A 17,075-nucleotide genomic window follows, 5' to 3' on the forward strand; every position below is an offset into this window, starting at 1 on the left:
TGTTTTTGAATGAACAAACTGATTCTTCTGTATTTTCACGTCCTTTAATGGTCAAATGTTTTATTAAAAATGTTACATAATGTTGGCACCTGATGTTTCAGACTGATGTCAATGGAACAATCCTTAAAAACTGACTGAACTTAAGCACAAACCTAAAGGGTAGTTTAATCCGAGACACTTGAAATTAAAAAATGATTACCAATGCTTAAGGGCTCTTACATTATTTGTATTCTGCACAATTATCAGTTTCATAATTATGCTTCATGGTTGATACTATTGTCTTGTGAACCACAGACAAATCTGTGTTTACTATCATGACAAAAAAAATGAAATTGCTTGAAACTCGTGCTTTTTGAGAAAGCGGAAGCACGCTTGATGACACCCACTGAAAACTCTAAAAATCATAAATATGAGAATCCATAACATACTAGTATGTATGACAAGTATGTGAAAACCAAAACAAACTTGAAAATCTAGTCAACGGTTTTCTACAAGACTGTGTGCGATACCAAAATATGGTAAAGCCGTTATTAAGACAAACATTTAAAAAGAAAGTTCATTCAAAGCAACCTTAACAGCATTACCGCAATAGTTGTGTGTAGAGTGAAACATGTTTACTGTTCTATAAGAAGCAATGTCACTATAGGAAAAATGCCTGAGCTTGGTGCTAGTGTCAGTGGAGTATTCCCATAATTCGGATCAGCAGGGTGGAACCACCCGCCTCTTGCGGATACATTCCCAGATCCAGTTGGAGGTGACCTTCTGGCTCTGACTGTCCTCCTCTGGTTGTGCCAGCGTGTGTGTGGCCGAACCGGAGTCGTACTCTGGCACCAGATCTCCATCGTACGCTATGAAGTAACGCCGAAGTTTCTCAAAGTCCTGCACGGACTCTGGGAGGTAGAGCTTCACGCCTGTGAAAATGTCCAGTAGAGTCTGCAAAGAAAAACAGTTTTAATATTTTAATAGAGTTTCATTCTGGCCTACTTGTTGTATATCTCCAAAACAACCAATAAAGTCAAAGCAAACCTTTTCATTCTTTGTGTCGGATGTTTGAATCGATGTGTTTAGTTTGCTCTGTCCATTGCTGTGGACAGGTTCGGTTTTAATCTGTAAAGAAAAAACATTACAGTGTTGCAATGAGAGGGAGCAAAAACATGGCTACATAAGTTGAAATTTTTAATAAAATAGACTCGTAAGTTTGTAAAATGATTATAGAACAAACCTTCTTTGCAACTTGTTTTTCGGTGGGCAGTTTTCTTTTAACTGCAGGCGAGGGTGGTTCAGATTTCACTAACTTGGCTTTGGGAGTATGACCATTTTCTAAACAGATGAAATGTACAGCATGAGAGTATTTCATTTCATATGTACAGAGAGGTGCTTAAGGGCACCTTAGTCGATACCTGCTAGCCATAAGAACTGAACTGATTGGAAAACGACTCTTAGCATCAGGCCACGATATTCAAAGATCTAAGCAGATGTCATAACTGATAACAACAGTGCAAAGTTAGTCTCTTCATTAGGGATAGGACAATATATTGCAGAGGCAGATACACTCACCTAAAGGATTATTAGGAACACCATACTAATACTGTGTTTGACCCCCTTTCGCCTTCAGAACTGCCTTAATTCTACGTGGCATTGATTCAACAAGGTGCTGAAAGCATTCTTTAGAAATGTTGGCCCATATTGATAGGATAGTATCTTGCAGTTGAGGGAGATTTGTGGGATGCACATCCAGGGCATGAAGTTCCTGTTCCACCACATCCCAAAGATGCTCTATTGGGTTGAGATCTGGTGACTGTGGGGGCCATTTTAGTACAGTGAACTCATTGTCATGTTCAAGAAACCAATTTGAAATGATTCGAGCTTTGTGACATGGTGCATTATCCTGCTGAAAGGAGCCATCAGAGGATGGGTACATGGTGGTCAGAAAGGGATGGACATGATCAAAATGCTCAGGTTGGCCGAGGCATTCAAACGATGCCCAATTGGCACTAAGGGGCTTAAAGTGTGCCAAGAAAACCTTCCCCACACAATTACACCACCACCACCAGCCTGCACAGGGGTAACAAGGCATGATGGATCCATGTTCTCATTCTGTTTACGCCAAATTCTGACTATACCATCTGAATGCTGAATCTTCAACTGTCCAATTTTGGTGAGCTCATGGAAATTGTAGCCTTTTTTTCCTATTTGTAGTGGAGATGAGTGGTACCCGGTGGGGTCTTCTGCTGTTGTAGTCTATCCGCCTCAAGGTTGTGCGTGTTGTGGCTTCACAAATGCTTTGCTGCATACCTCGGTTGTAACGAGTGGTTATTTCAGTCAAAGTTGCTCTTCTATCAGCTTGAATCAGTCAGCACATTCTCCTCTGACCTCTAGCATCAACAAGGCATTTTCGCCCACAGGACTGCCGCATACTGGATGTTTTTCCCTTTTCACACCATTCTTTGTAAACCCTAGAAATGTCTGTGCGTGAAAATCCCAGTAACTGAGCAGATTGTGAAATACTCAGACCGGCCCGTCTGGGACCAACAACCATGCCACGCTCAAAATTGCTTAAATCACCTTTCTTTCCCTTTCTGACATTCAGTTTGGAGTTCAGGAGATTGTCTTGACCAGGACCACACCCCTAAATGCATTGAAGCAAATGCCATGTGATTGATTGATTAGATAATTGCATTAATGAGAAATTGAACAGGTGTTCCTAATAATCCTTTAGGTGAGTGTATATCGGCCAATATTTGGACTTTTATTATTGGCAGATACATTTTTTCAATTTGAAGTGAAATTTCTCTATTATTTAAATTTGTTGCTTGTAATATAAAAAGACACTCAATTTAAAGCCGAAGTCTGACAGACAGTAAAATGTCACACACCACACTAGTTTAACACACTTATTCAAACGGTACTGTGAGATGTCAGATCCACATTAATTATATTGTTCTTGTAAATATGTTTTAAGTACTTTAGGGTATATTTATAAATGTCATGCATAACAAATGTATTTTTACTTCACAGATTTTGTGTTTGTCTCTTATTTACTGTAATAACATTTGTGTTATATCTGCCTCATATCGGCCATACAGCTTTCTTAAAGGGACACTCCAGTTTTTTTTGAAAATATACTCATTTCCAGCTCCCCTACAGTTAAACATTTGATTCTTTGATAGGCATCTATCTCCTGCAGCCATGTTACAGCAGTAAAGTCCTTGATTATTACGCCAGAATGAGAGTATAGTTCATAGCCATATCTGCCTAGAAAATCACAACGTTTTATTTTCCGTCGGTCTTAGTACGTGATGTAACTACAGAAGAGTCAAGTTTTAAATAGGAAAAATATCGATACTCTTTGGTATTTGTTTTGGCGCAATGCTAATGGTCTAACCAGATTCAATGGATTATGCTAAGCTATACTAAAAGTGCTAGCGCCAGACCCGGAGATCGGCTGAATGGATTCCAAAACTGTAAGAATCAAATTTTTAACTCTAGGGGAGTCTCTGTATCGGCCATAAAAAACACACATATCGGTCGACCACTACTCTTCATGATAAATGCTCATTACTTACTGGTTTTGTTAGCAGTGGAAGCTCCATGAGATGTTGAGGGTGAGCTGCTTCCGCTGTCACCTCCCGAGGAGCTCTTGTCATTCTGGCCAGTTTCAGATGGACCAGCCGTCACCTCAAAATCACAGTTCTCCTTCGAGATACGATACAGTTCCTGCAAACAAATAAAGAAAAACTCATAAGAACCCTGAAAGTAAGCATCAATTAAAAAGGGGGATGCAAACTTTTGAAAAGATGCAAAAAGTTTCTCAATCAAAAGTACCTTGAGCTGCTGAAGGTTGGTGGCGGTTTTCCAATCTTTGTCATCTCGCATCCGAGTGCAGCGTGGGAAACGGATGGATATGCCGTCCGCTGTGTGCATTTCCGATTTCGAAAACTCCGCTCCTGTAATTTCCCATACTGGTGCTTTCTGGAAGCAAACACAATATATTGTTATTATTTACTGCACAAATTACGAAAATTTCGTCACATGAACTGTGCACAGACCCCCGTGTATACACAAAAGAATTTACTATACTTTGTCCTTAATGATGCTCAAAAGCAGTTTGGTTAGAAACATTGCTCAAAATATCTTCATTTGTGTTCAGATAACTATTTTTTTATAAAGGTTTGTAACAACAGTAAGGTTAAAAATTTTTTTAGGGATGCACCGATAGGATTTTTTGGGCCGATACCGATTTAAACAGACAACTTCTTGCTGTTACCGATGCCGATATTAAACACTTGTATACAATACTATACAGTTGGTCTATTAGCTAGTTTATTTCTGCATCAAATTATTTTTGCTGAACATGGATTTGATCTAATTAACATTCAACTGACCAACATAATAAGAGAGGCACAAATTAAGGTAGTGATGCACCGATGTATCGGCCGCCGATATTTATCGGCCGATTTTTGATGAATTTGAAACCATCGGCATATCGGCAATAGCACGAGAAAGGCCGATACCGATTGTTTATTAATTAACTGCATAAAGAAATCCATTATATGTAAAAAATGAGTTAATGTTGTTAATAAAATAAATGCTGAATAGCAAAAAACACTTTTAAAGTTTGTCATTATGTCTTATTATATTTGTTTTAGCTTAATTTGTGCCTCTCTTATTATGTTGGTCAGTTCAAATCCATGTTCAGTAAAAATAATTTGATGCAGAAATAAACTAGCTAATAGACCAACTGTATAGTATTGTATACAAGTGTTTAATATCGGTATCGGCCAGAAGTTGTCTGTTTAAATCGGTATCGGCCCAAAAAAATCCTATCGGTGCATCCCTAAATTAAGCTAAAACAAATATAATAAGACAGTATGAGAACCTTCAAAGGTGGTTTTTGCTATTCAGCATTTATTTTATTAACCACATTAACTAATTTTTTTTACATATAATGGATTTCTTTATGCAGTTAATTAATAAACAATCGGTATCTGGCTTTCTCATGCTATTGCCGATGGTTTCAAATTCATCAAAAATCGGCCGATAAATATCGGCGGCCGATACATCAGTGCATCACTAAAAATGTTCCTTTTTGGGTGAACTATCCTTTTAGGTACTGTACGGTCCATTTCTTATATTTATCCAAAGCTAAAGAGTTAAAGGGGACAGAGAATGAAAAACCATTTTACCTTGTCTTTGTTGAATAATGGTAGTCTACCCACATTCACAAACATACAAAAAGTGCTAAACATGTTTCATAGAAATTCCTCTTTTAGAAATGTTAGCCAGAAAACAGCCCAATCTGAAAAACTGATGCTTATGACATCACAGGCATCTAACTGCCCCTCCACTTTAAAATAATTGGCTACATTTTTTGAGTGGCAGCAAAGTAAGCCAATCAGTAATGAGATTGCAAGTTAAGCCAGTAGGGGGAGCCAAATAGGTGCAAAACCACTTGTTTAAAATCCCCCACCCTAATAGAGCTATCTGAGAGAGGTTTTTAGGAAGCTTCTAAGGCATTACAGACCCAAACAAAACATTTTTTGTCTACATGTCACATCACAGAACAAGGATAAATACTCCGTTCAATCATTCTATGTCACCTTTAATGAGCCAATTAAATTTCTTCATTGCTGTTCCATTACATATTCTGCAACATTGACCAGAATTTCTTTGACCTCATTTTAAGCACATAAATTTTATGCATCCCTTTGTCATATTGTAAAGAGCTTTGGCTTACTTGTGGATCTCGGATAATGAAGTCCGGATAATAGTTTTTGACGATCTTCAACCACCCTGGTATCTTGCTTGGATCCTAAGATAGCGAGATAAAGAAGAGCCTTACCACATGCAAATTTCATAAATCAGGGAAAGACTCCTGATCATTAGCAATGAGATTTACTTTGCCGATTTTGATAACATCTAACTCCTTCTGCAGTCTGGCTAAGGTCGCATCGTCATAGCCTCCAGAACACTTGGTCACAGTGCACCACTTCTTGGATTCGGGGTCATAGCAGCCCATAAGAAAACTGGACATAATTCCACCTGTGTGGCGCATGAAAACATTTCAAACTTGTTAAAACTACAAGCTCTGAACCAATTATTGTGTGGATTGAAATGAAAACTATAGCAGTGTTGATACGGACCATTTGAGCCTTTGCCATAGAAAGCTCCAAGCACCACAAGATCAGCAGTGTCTGCCATTGCTCCTTCGTTAAGATAATCTTTCTTCACTTTTAACCAGTGACGCTTCCCTGGCTCATATTGGCCCTGAAACAACAAAACACAAAGCTGCTTTTTGATCCAAAATAAAGGATTTTTATGCAATGGAAATGGTTATTAGTCAGTAATTGAAATGTATTATTTTCACAAGTGTCACTTTAGTTATTTCATTGGTATACAACAAAATTGATTCCTTTTTTTTTTTGCAAAACCTTACCGCATTTTACCCAGGTGAAAAAGTAGTACACTTCCATAATGTACTTAAAGTGCTCCATTTTCACACACTATTTTTGTACTTAAAAGGTACTAAAGAAGTTTTTTTGTATATTAAGATTATCTTAGTGTACTTATTTGTGCTATTTTAAGACACCATGAATAAGAACTAAAATTTTAACATACTATCTCTGTATTGTATCTCTGTAAAAAAATAGTTAACACTTGTATTAAACATGAACCCAACTATCATACAAGGATAGGATCAAGTTTAATACAAGTGGTACCTAAATACATTTTTAAATACATTTTAGCACATTTAGTTCATATTCATGCTCTCTCAAAATAGCACAGAAAAGTTCACTTGGACAATCTTTAAAGGGGACATAATATGAATATCTGACTTTTTCCATGTTTAAGTGCTATAATTGGGTCCGCAGTACTTCTATCAACCTAGAAAACGTGAAAAGATCAACCCAGTAACTTAGTTTTGGTAAACCGTTTTCAGCAAGCATGTGAAAAATTAGCTCATTAAATTTTGGCTCCCCTTGTGATGTCAGAAGGGGATACCACCCCATAATCTGCACTATCCAACCACATCATTGCCATTTAGTGCAGATATCAGCTTATTTTTTAATTTTAAAAGGACACACCCAAAAATGGCACGTTTTTGCTCACACCAAAAAAGTGGCGACTTTAACATACTATAATAAATTATCTATATGTTATTATAAACTGGAACTATACATAAATACTCTTGGGACATGAAAAAGATTTATTTGACATCTTAAAAAAGTCTTGTGAAATGTCCCCTTTAAGAACATCTTAAGAAGTACTAAAGAAGAATTTTTAGTATAGTAAGTACAAAAATAGTGCACAAAAATAGAGCACTTTACGTACATTATTATGGAAGTGTACTTCTTTTTCACCTGGGTAATCGGACTAACTAAAGGCATTTTTGGCAAACTTGCCGTATTTTTGCTTTGTAATCCAAGGGCATGGACTGGATGTCTCTTGTAGTCACATTGCACATAACAATATAGATGAAACCTTTACTGTTGTATATTGTATACAATTTTTAAAGGACAAGTTCGGTATTTTACACTTAAAGCCCTGTTTTCAGATTGTTTGTGATGAGGTGGAACGGTTTTGACTGAAATTTGGACGTATGGTGCTGGCCCGAGAATTTTCGGGTGTTTATTGTATCACCTCCCATCTCTACAATGGCTCTATAGGTGCACAGGAACAATCCTTGCTGAAATGCATTTAACTTTCATTTACAAAGACGTGAAACTCACCGAGTGGTCAGGGGTGTTCACTGATATGCTCACACAAAAATAGCTGAAAAAGATGCTTTCCAACAGGTTTTATCGTAGTTTTTGTCCAACTCCATTGACTTGTATTAGATGTGCTGTGAGGTACGGTATTACTCCGCGCCGGGAACCTTGTTTATATTCTTTTGCAATTGGCAAAGGCGGATTATCGCCACCAACTGGGCTGGAGTGTTTATTATTCAAGTTCTCAGTGGAAGAATACGAGTGTGAGGCATTTGGAAAAATAGGTCCACAAGTTTACAACGAATGCTAAAACACCTGTTGGAAAGTATCTTTTGCAGCGATCCCTGTGCGAGCACATCAGTGAACACCCCCGACCACTCGGTGAGTTTCACGTCTTTATAAACGAATGTTTAATGCATTCCAGGAAGGACTGCTCCAGCGCACCCACACACCCACCGCAGAGGTGGGAGGTGAAACAACAAACACCCAAAAACCCTCCGGGCAGCCGCACATGTCGAAATTCCAGTCAAAACCGTTCCACTTCATCACAAACAATCCGAAAACAGGGCCCCACGTGCAAAACACCGAACTTGTCCTTTAATACTGAAAACAGTGGGCAGTTTACATTATATACTGTACAGTCTGCAGTATTCTAATTTAATTCCAAAATAAGTCATGCTGTACCTTGACATCTTTCAGTACCAATCCCTCCAGTCCCTCTCTGATGACACGCGTGATCATTTCTGCCAGATCTCTACCTCGCTGTTGAAACACAAAAAAATCATCTTAATTAGTTGACCTGGCTACACATTAGCAAGCATACACTAGTAGAGGACACTTGAATATACAGAGCATAATGGGGAGAAGTCAGAGTTCCAATATCTTTGTTCAGGGGTAAGACTACAAATACCCCTTTTCTCGGTCAAATAGGCACCAAATTCGACATGTATGTTACATTTCGACTACAAATATGATGCACTTTCAATAAAGATTAATGTTTCTACGGGTGAAATGCTCCTTTAAATTGGCATATTTTATCCGGCTTTTTTGTCTAGGTTCAGTAATTTCAAATTATTGGCATTAAAAAGGTTAAAGGGATAGTTCACCCAAAAATGAAAATAATGTAATTAATGTCTCGTGAGTGCAGTGACACGGCTGACGTGTTATCTGGTGCGCCCTAGCTGTGTTTTTTGTTTTTTTTGTGCGCCCGGGCTTCTTTTACAGTCTGAGGGAGACGCACGCTGTAAGTTCGAAAAACAAACTTCGCAAACATGTCTTGAGGATAACAAGTCAGCCGCGTCACTGCAGTCACGTGACTTTAGTCTCCAGCATGCGCTTCACAACAGACGCGGAAGAGAAAACAATGCTAAATAAAGTTGTATTTTTTGTTATTTTTGGACCAAAATGTATTTTCGATGCTTCAACACATTCTAACTGACCCACTGATGTCACATTGGCTACTTTGATGATGTTTTTATTACCTTTCTGGACATGGACAGTAGGGTTGTGCCGTATCGTGTTTCGACGATCTTTAGACATATCGCCAATGGCAGGCTTTCATGGCGATACTCATGACGATAGTTGGCGAATGGTTACTAATATTATTATCATCATCATAGTTTTACATTAACATCCACATTGCATGCTTTTCCTCGCGTGATGGTTTGTGGGCTTCACTTTACGCGGAGGGCTTGTAAAGAGAGAATTCCTTCTTGCACGTACCTGCACTTAATGGACACACCCAAAATAATTGAATATACAGAGCATAATGGGGAGAAGTCAGAGTTTTGGAAAGTTACTTCCAAAATGTAATACATTATATATTACAAGTTACCGTCATTTGAAAGTAATTAGTTACAATAGTACTGTCTCTGAACTGTAATGCTTTACACTACTTCTGCATTACTTTTGAGTTACTTTCATCAAAATAACCACAGGCATTCTAAAAATGTTAAATCGAGAAGGGTTATATGTAGTTCCTCAAGCATACAATAACTTAATGTAATGGGCACAGTGAAGACTTGTGGCATAAAGTAAATAACAATCATGAACATAGACAAATGATCCAAGTCTGGTAAATTGAAGTACACATACAAAACACAATAGAACTAGAGCCCACTATAATGCAACCTATATTGCCTAATAACATGGCAAGACACACCACCTCTTCTTTTCATTTCTATTCTTTTATTTTAATTCGGATGCACACCACAAACCTGGCATCCACTGGGTTGACACAATTTATGCCTTATTAAGAATCAAAAGTGATATTGAAGGATTAGGCCTCATTGAATACAGCTCAATCATTTCAGTCCAATATAAACACACATGTGTTTACATATAGGGGCAGTTTCCCGGACAGGGTGTAGATTAATTCAAGACTAGCCCTTAGTTATATTAGCCTTATTCTTTTTTTTTACACTGCATTGGCATGCGGCGTGTCAACGTTGTGACGTGGCTACCAAAACTGATCGCGGCCACTTTAGTCAATGCTTCATAAAGTTGCCCCACAGCACATCCCAGAAGCGGCTCTCAAAAGATACACACCTAGTCTATATTTGACGTGCACCTCTTCCAAGTCGCAGTTCAAATACAAAATTAAACATGCTGCCATAATACAGCAATCGGAAACAGACATACTATTTTACACACAGCTTTTTGCTGTGGCGCTGAGCTGGTCTTGCGCCATTGGTCGATTCTTAAAAATAATACCTCATTTTAAAATAAGTTGTTGTAACACACGTTACTGAAGATTGTAATGGGTATAATATTACCAAAATGTATTAGTAATGCATTATTTTACTGCACTACAGCAAAAAGTAATACAAAAGTAATGCAATTACAGTAATAAGAAACACAGCGATATAAATATAGCCCAGCAGTACTGACCGTGACATGCTTCATTTCTGAGAACAGAATCCTGTTTGGAACTTCCACCATATTGTCATGGAGTAACTTTCTCCTCTCACAGAGAGGCCTAAAAAAACATTAAAAAATCTTGTAAACCAAACCATTCATCGATTTTTAAAATCTGCATTAGCATTTCGATGTAATTTCAGGGAAATGCCTGTTTGAGAATGACTCACTTGTCCATGAGACTGACGCCATTAAAATAAATGCAGTCAAACACAAACAGACCCACTTGAGCATCCTGGAAGGCTGCTTTCTGAAAAACACAAAAACTAAGCATTAAGCAATAAGGGATGAAAAGTTGAAAGATGAAAAGTTCAGATGCAAAACCCTCTAACATGTAATTTTCTTTTCAAGGGACACTTCACTCATTTGCATTAATCTTTGTATAGTTAGAACCCCAGTCATGTTTTTGAATGGTCATGCATCATTTCCTCAGTTGCCACTGAGACAGGAGAAATACAGATTTCAGTGTTGCACCTCCTTCTTTCAATGATGTAAAAATCATCATTTTGCATCATTGTAAGCAGGAAGTCCAATATCTTTGTTGAGGGGTGAGACTACAAATACCCCTTTTCTCGGTCAAATAGGCACCAAATTCGACATGCATTTTACATTTCGACTACAAATATGACGCACTTTCAATAAAGATTAATGTCTCTACAGGTGAAATGCTCCTTTAAATTGGCATATTTAAAGGAGCACCCTAGCGGTGCGCCCTAGCTGTGTTTTTTGTGCGCCCGGGCTTCTTTTACAGTCTGAGGGAGACGCACGCTGTAAGTTCGAAAAACAAACTTCGCAAACATGTCTTGAGGATAACAAGTCAGCCGCGTCACTGCAGTCACGTGACTTAAGTCTCCAGCATACGCTTCACAACAGACGCGGAAGAGAAGACAATGCTAAATAAAGTCGTATTTTTTGTTATTTTTGGACCAAAATGTATTTTCGATGCTTCAACACATTCTAACTGACCCACTGATGTCACATTGGCTACTTGTTTTTATTTATCTTGATATTTAGACAGCTTTGTAAACAATATTTGAGAGTAATATGTCTTTTGTGTACATAGAAAAAATCTTGGATCTTGAGTTCAGCTAATGGAAAATGGGGGCGGAAATTAAAGTGGTTACAAATATATAAAATTATATTTTTTTATACACTGCACAAAATTATAAACGCAACATTGTAACAAAGAATATAATTCAAGTCTCTATTTGATACATGCACTGAAAGGGGGCCTTGGTCTAAAAAAAGGTTGAAGACCTATGCTCTACAGCTTACCTTGTGTACCCCAAGAGTCCCAAAAGGCAAAGGTTTACTAGTCCTTGTGTCGATAAGCAGAACTTCAGCATCAAGAATCATGCTATGACCACCAGGAAACGCTTGTGGTATGAAGTCTTTAAAATGAGCAACCTGTGAGAGAAAACCGAGTTTGAAGTTTTCAAAAAACATCTTGACTAGCATAAAAAGATGCCAAGGCAGATGGAGGTTCTGACCTTATGTGGGAGGACTGGTTTAAGACTACGACTGAAGTAACTGAAGTGATCTCCGCTCTTATGGACCTGCACGCGCTCGCCATCATACTTGATTTCAGAGTACATTCCATTAGGACACTTCTTCATGGCATACTCGATGGACTTGCACGCCTCTGCCAGCAAGAAACAAAAAGATTCAAATTAGCCATGAATAAAATGAACATCGAGATGCCAGGGTGGTCATTCCTAATATAGAGTACAATTAAAAGGTTTGAATGAGTTGTCTAGGGATCCAAACCAGCATTGGTTGTACAGGTGTCATCAGAGAAGCCTCCACACTTAAGAGTTTTCTGGGCCCTGTCCCGTTGGACGCATCCTGCTGGTTCTTAAGTACCCTGTCAATTACGTCACCAAGGTTACGAGAAGCTTTGAAGGCATCGTAGGCGTTAGGGTCGACAGCATCCAGACTGAGAAGAAAGCATACATCGAGTGAAAACAAACAAACATGATGTATTTCAGTATAAAATAATTTGTTTGCCAGCCACTTACACATGCTTGGCCCCAGAGTTTATTTTCAGATCATGTTTGACCAGACGGATGTAACACTTTAGGTCGTTCCCTGTGCATCTTTAATAAATACGGAAAGATTAGAGGTCTTCTCAAAAGTCCAACAAATAAAAAACATGGTACATACATAAACTCTACTTTATGCAGTGGGGTTTAATGAGAATAACCGATTTTGACTGACTTTTTGGCAATATCCTGTAGTTCAGCCTGCTGCTCATCCTCCTTGGTGAGTTGAGCCAAACGATTAAGTGAGGCATCGACGTCCTGGATGGTCAGAAGGCTTTTGGTCGCTGGAGGGAAAGATTTGCTGTTCTCGAAAAACATACGCACCGTCTCTGAAACATCTCCCTGTGTGAAAACAGACAAAGCAATTTGAGTTTTAAAAGATTAGAAAGTAGTGATTGGTGACATTTTACAATACACCCAAGTTCAAATGCATCTCCAATTAGGTATAAGTACAGATTAACATCTATTTAAAATTCTGCTACTGTTCTTTGTTAAACTAATAAAGGGGTCATGACATTGCTTAAAAGAACATGTTGTGTATTTAGTGTAATGCAGTGGTCTCCAACATGGTGACCACGGGCACCAGGTTGCCCGCACGGAGTCTGTGAGTTGCCCGCCAAAGCACATTGCATAAATAGCCTCAATTTTAATATTACTTTATTAAATATTTTTTATATAAGCTTAGTTTCTTGTTTACATTTTAAACAATGACAAAAAAGTTTTGAGTAAACTATATGGAAAAAAGTAGCCCTCCAGATTGTTTTATCCATTGTGGTAGCCCTTGCTCACAAAAAGGTTGGAGACCCCTGGTGTAATCCAATGTGTTTACATGGTTTAAAAAACACATTATTTAACATTTTTTAAGGTAAGTCGTTGCAATCAATTTATTTAAGCTACATTTAAACTGATTTTTTTATTTATTAATTTTTTTAAATGTAGCTTAAATAAATTGATTGCAACCACTTACCTTAAAAAATTGAGTAAATTAAATGAATAATTTTTTTAGTGTACATTAATGTTGCTTGTCTATGCCCCGCCTTTCTGAAATGCAGCAATTTTTACAAAGTTCATCGTTATGAAAGGCATGATGTTCTCTCATTGGCCAGCTATCCAGTGCGTTGTTATTGGCTGAATACTTCAAGCGTGTGAGGAAATGTTACATCCCTTAACATATTTGTAAGATCAGCTCACAAAGCACAGCGTCTCCACAACATGGCGGCAATAATACTGCAGCAAGAATAAAAGTCATGCTTTCTTTCTTTGCGTATACATTTGGGCGGTGTTATGCAAATCTTCCCACACAATCACTGGGTTTCTATCGCACTAATTTTATGTGCATTGTGAAGTATTGCATAAGAAACGGGGGATGGAAATGGCAATTTTCAAATAAAAATCCCTTAATTTGCAAAAAAGTTTTTATGTGTGCTTGAGGTGGTTTTTGATTTATGTGAAAAAGTGATCCCTTTAAGTTGGTTCATAACACATTAAATCGTGTTAGTTTATGCATGTTAAAATGTTATAAGTAAATGAAAATCCTAATAAAGTTTAAGGAAGGAATAATTGACGACGGGCCGGTGAATTATTCGAAAAATAATGCACACCCGAGGTGGTGAAGCGGCCACGATGTGCATTATTTTTTAATAATTCAACGGCCCGTCCTCAATTATTCCTTACTTATACTACGGTTACCACACCTCAAGACATCGATCAAATTATATATTTAAATTGATTCGACCGGTTTTTGTACTTAAATTGCTATTATGAGTAGGACAATTTCTTCTGCGTCTCATCCAACAACTCTTTTGCTTGTTCCAAAACGTCATTAATGAAGTTATTAGAAAGAGAGTGAGAGCGGCGGAGAGAGAAAGAGAGAGAGAGAGAGAGAGAGAGAGAGAGAGAGAGAGGGAGGGCGAGCGAGCGAGCGAGCGAGAGAGAGGGTGAGCGAGAGATTGTGTAAACGAGTCCAAGTTATCTCTGTGCGTCTCTAAACAACGCTGTTATTCCCTCGGAAAATCGTCTGTCATGTTGTTTTTGTTAGTCCGTTACTACAGTTAACTATGCAAAGTTATATGATACTGTAATGCGGTCAAGAAAGCTGCCTGGAACTACGTTCGCTGTGCGTTTCCCAGAAAAGAATTGCACACCTCAGAACGTTCATCAGCCAATCAGATTCAAGCATTCAACGGATCAGTAGTATAATAAATATAGCAAACCTGTTCCAGATCTTGCACCATTTCATCCTGACTGCAATTCAATATGCGGCTGAAAAGCTTGACAATTTGCTTGTCATTCAGGTTGTAGACATTCTTAATAACTCCTGGGAGAAGAAGCTTCACTGTCAGATACAGGTCTCCTCTAAACTTATCTGTTAACAGAAGAAAAAAAATCCACAAAACATTACATTTAAACCTACTTACATTTATCTCCATCAATGACAGAAACGTGTGATCTGACACCAAATACAAACGCTCACCTCCACCAGAGCCTTTCGTCAAGAAGTCCCTGATAATCTCAGTCTTTGCATTGTAGCCGGACTTATCTGCCACCAAGGCACACAGTTTACGAAACTCTCGCAATAAGGAGTCTTTATGATTGAGGTCACATAGCTTAGCTGATAAAGCACTACCCTGAGAGGGTTTCGCTGGAGATGGTCCAGGACTGGAGGATGAGGAACCAGCCTTGGTAGCTTATGAAGACAGATAACATATACCTCGTACTTAGTTTTAGCAATAGAAGACACCAATACAATACATTTTTACAATAAGATTGCCTGAACGTTGTAGCCGTAAAGCCAGAAAACTTGCGAGGGGCATTGACAGTTGGGTCAGCTTTAGGTCCTGCCAGCTGCCCACTGGTGCTTAACTTGGCTTGGACTTTCTTCTTCGGACTTGCGTTGGTTTTGGCCGCCAATTCTGATGGAGAAAAGAAACCGTCAGACACATGCTTGGCCTGCACACAAAGCCAAAACAATGCACAACCTAAATACCTGAAACGTGTTTATTGATCAGCTCTTTATCCTCATCCTGAAGCTCCTCCCATCCTTCCAGCTCTGTGATGTCTTCTATTTTCTTTGTAGTTGCACGAGCTCTCTCGAGCTTCTCAAAGATGCATTTTACATGGTACCACTCCTTCATTTCCCCCGCTGACTCGCTGAACGGGTTGGGCACTATCTTGCCAATGCGGACCAGTCCCTTCATAATTTTGTCTTTGCATTTCTTGCAGCCTGCTGTGCCGCGTTTGGCGTATTCAACGCAGAATCTTTGCTCGGCCATCTCTGCTTGCTTACTTTGACAATTATTTGACCAGAAGACTTGAAAATGAGAACTGGAGCTGAGACTTAACTGGCGGATTTGTGGCACGCAGAAAGTGATGGCACTGGGGCTAGATGCAAAGCCCCAACTAAATATAACAATCCTAGAGGAATGGAGATATGGTGGAGCTTGTTTTGCTCTCAGTAAAGTTGCCCTACAGAGACCTGGCACAGATGATTTGGAAAATGTCCTTATTGCTTTGCTAAAGCAATAGAAGTACATAAAGTTTAATAAGAAATGGTTTCCATTCTGCACATCGGGGGTGACTTCTATAAGACAAAGAGAACAAATAAGTTTATTTAACACAATATATTTCATTATCTTTATTATTTAAATAACTTGTGTTAAAAAAAAAAGATTTTATATGTAGGCTGAGGCGCAGAACAGGTTAAACTGGATACACGAGTCTAACAATAAGAGACAATATAAACAATAGGAAACAATTGATAACCCTTTACGGCCAAAATATTTTTTTACAAAAATAAAGAATAAAATACACACAATATGTACCGAAAAGGCAAGCTGGTGCTGACAGAATAGAAGGTTACATTTATTTTCCTGGGGCTTGTGTTTACGTGTCGCTTTGTTTTATCAACGTGGAATTAGCTTACATGCTAATCTCAACTGAGTTATACAACAACTGAAAACTTATTGCACAGAGGTCTGCACATACATTTATTTTACCTTAGTTTTATTGCATTTCCTTTGATTCCTAGGTTCTTGCCAAAAGATTTTCATTTTAAGAAGACCTTAACAACAAAACACACGTCTGTGTACAGTTCCCTTTAAATAGCGCAAAAGCTTCCCCTTTGTTTAGAAGCGTTTCCGGTGTGGCGCGCAAGCGCAATACAGACTTCACTCATTTCTTTTATTTTTTTTATTAATCCAATATTCTGAACAGTGAACACATAGACAGTAAAAGAAAGAGTGAACAGAGTATCAAATAAATATATCAAATATAATGATAGACAAATACAGAAATTAAAAAAGACATTCGAATTGAGGTACAGAGTATTACAAATTTAGTCACATGACAGATTAAAGGTTTTTCAAAAACTTAAAAGACTTTTTTTCTTTGTTATTTACATATCTATGGT

At 38.2% G+C, this 17,075-nt stretch overlaps 1 protein-coding gene across 1 annotated transcript; it reads right to left on the reverse strand.

Annotated features, from left to right (window-relative positions):
- Positions 1–24: 24 nt before the first annotated feature.
- On the reverse strand, positions 25–16,809 carry lig3 (ligase III, DNA, ATP-dependent). The gene is made up of 21 exons (XM_073860757.1): positions 16,663–16,809; positions 15,654–16,247; positions 15,447–15,579; positions 15,141–15,349; positions 14,881–15,032; positions 12,843–13,009; positions 12,644–12,721; positions 12,392–12,561; positions 12,116–12,270; positions 11,901–12,032; positions 10,796–10,875; positions 10,599–10,686; positions 8,394–8,471; positions 6,144–6,267; positions 5,900–6,042; positions 5,738–5,812; positions 3,826–3,972; positions 3,567–3,717; positions 1,223–1,320; positions 1,027–1,107; positions 25–933 (listed from the first exon to the last, which is right to left on the reverse strand). The coding sequence occupies exons 2-21, from the start codon at positions 16,198–16,200 to the stop codon at positions 700–702; spliced, it is 3,042 nt and encodes a 1,013-aa protein (XP_073716858.1). The 5' UTR covers positions 16,201–16,247; positions 16,663–16,809; the 3' UTR covers positions 25–699.
- Between the last annotated feature and the right edge of the window lie 266 nt (positions 16,810–17,075).

The sequence above is a fragment of the Misgurnus anguillicaudatus genome, chromosome 22, assembly GCF_027580225.2.
Source record: "Misgurnus anguillicaudatus chromosome 22, ASM2758022v2, whole genome shotgun sequence".
Taxonomy (NCBI): Eukaryota; Metazoa; Chordata; class Actinopteri; order Cypriniformes; family Cobitidae; genus Misgurnus; species Misgurnus anguillicaudatus.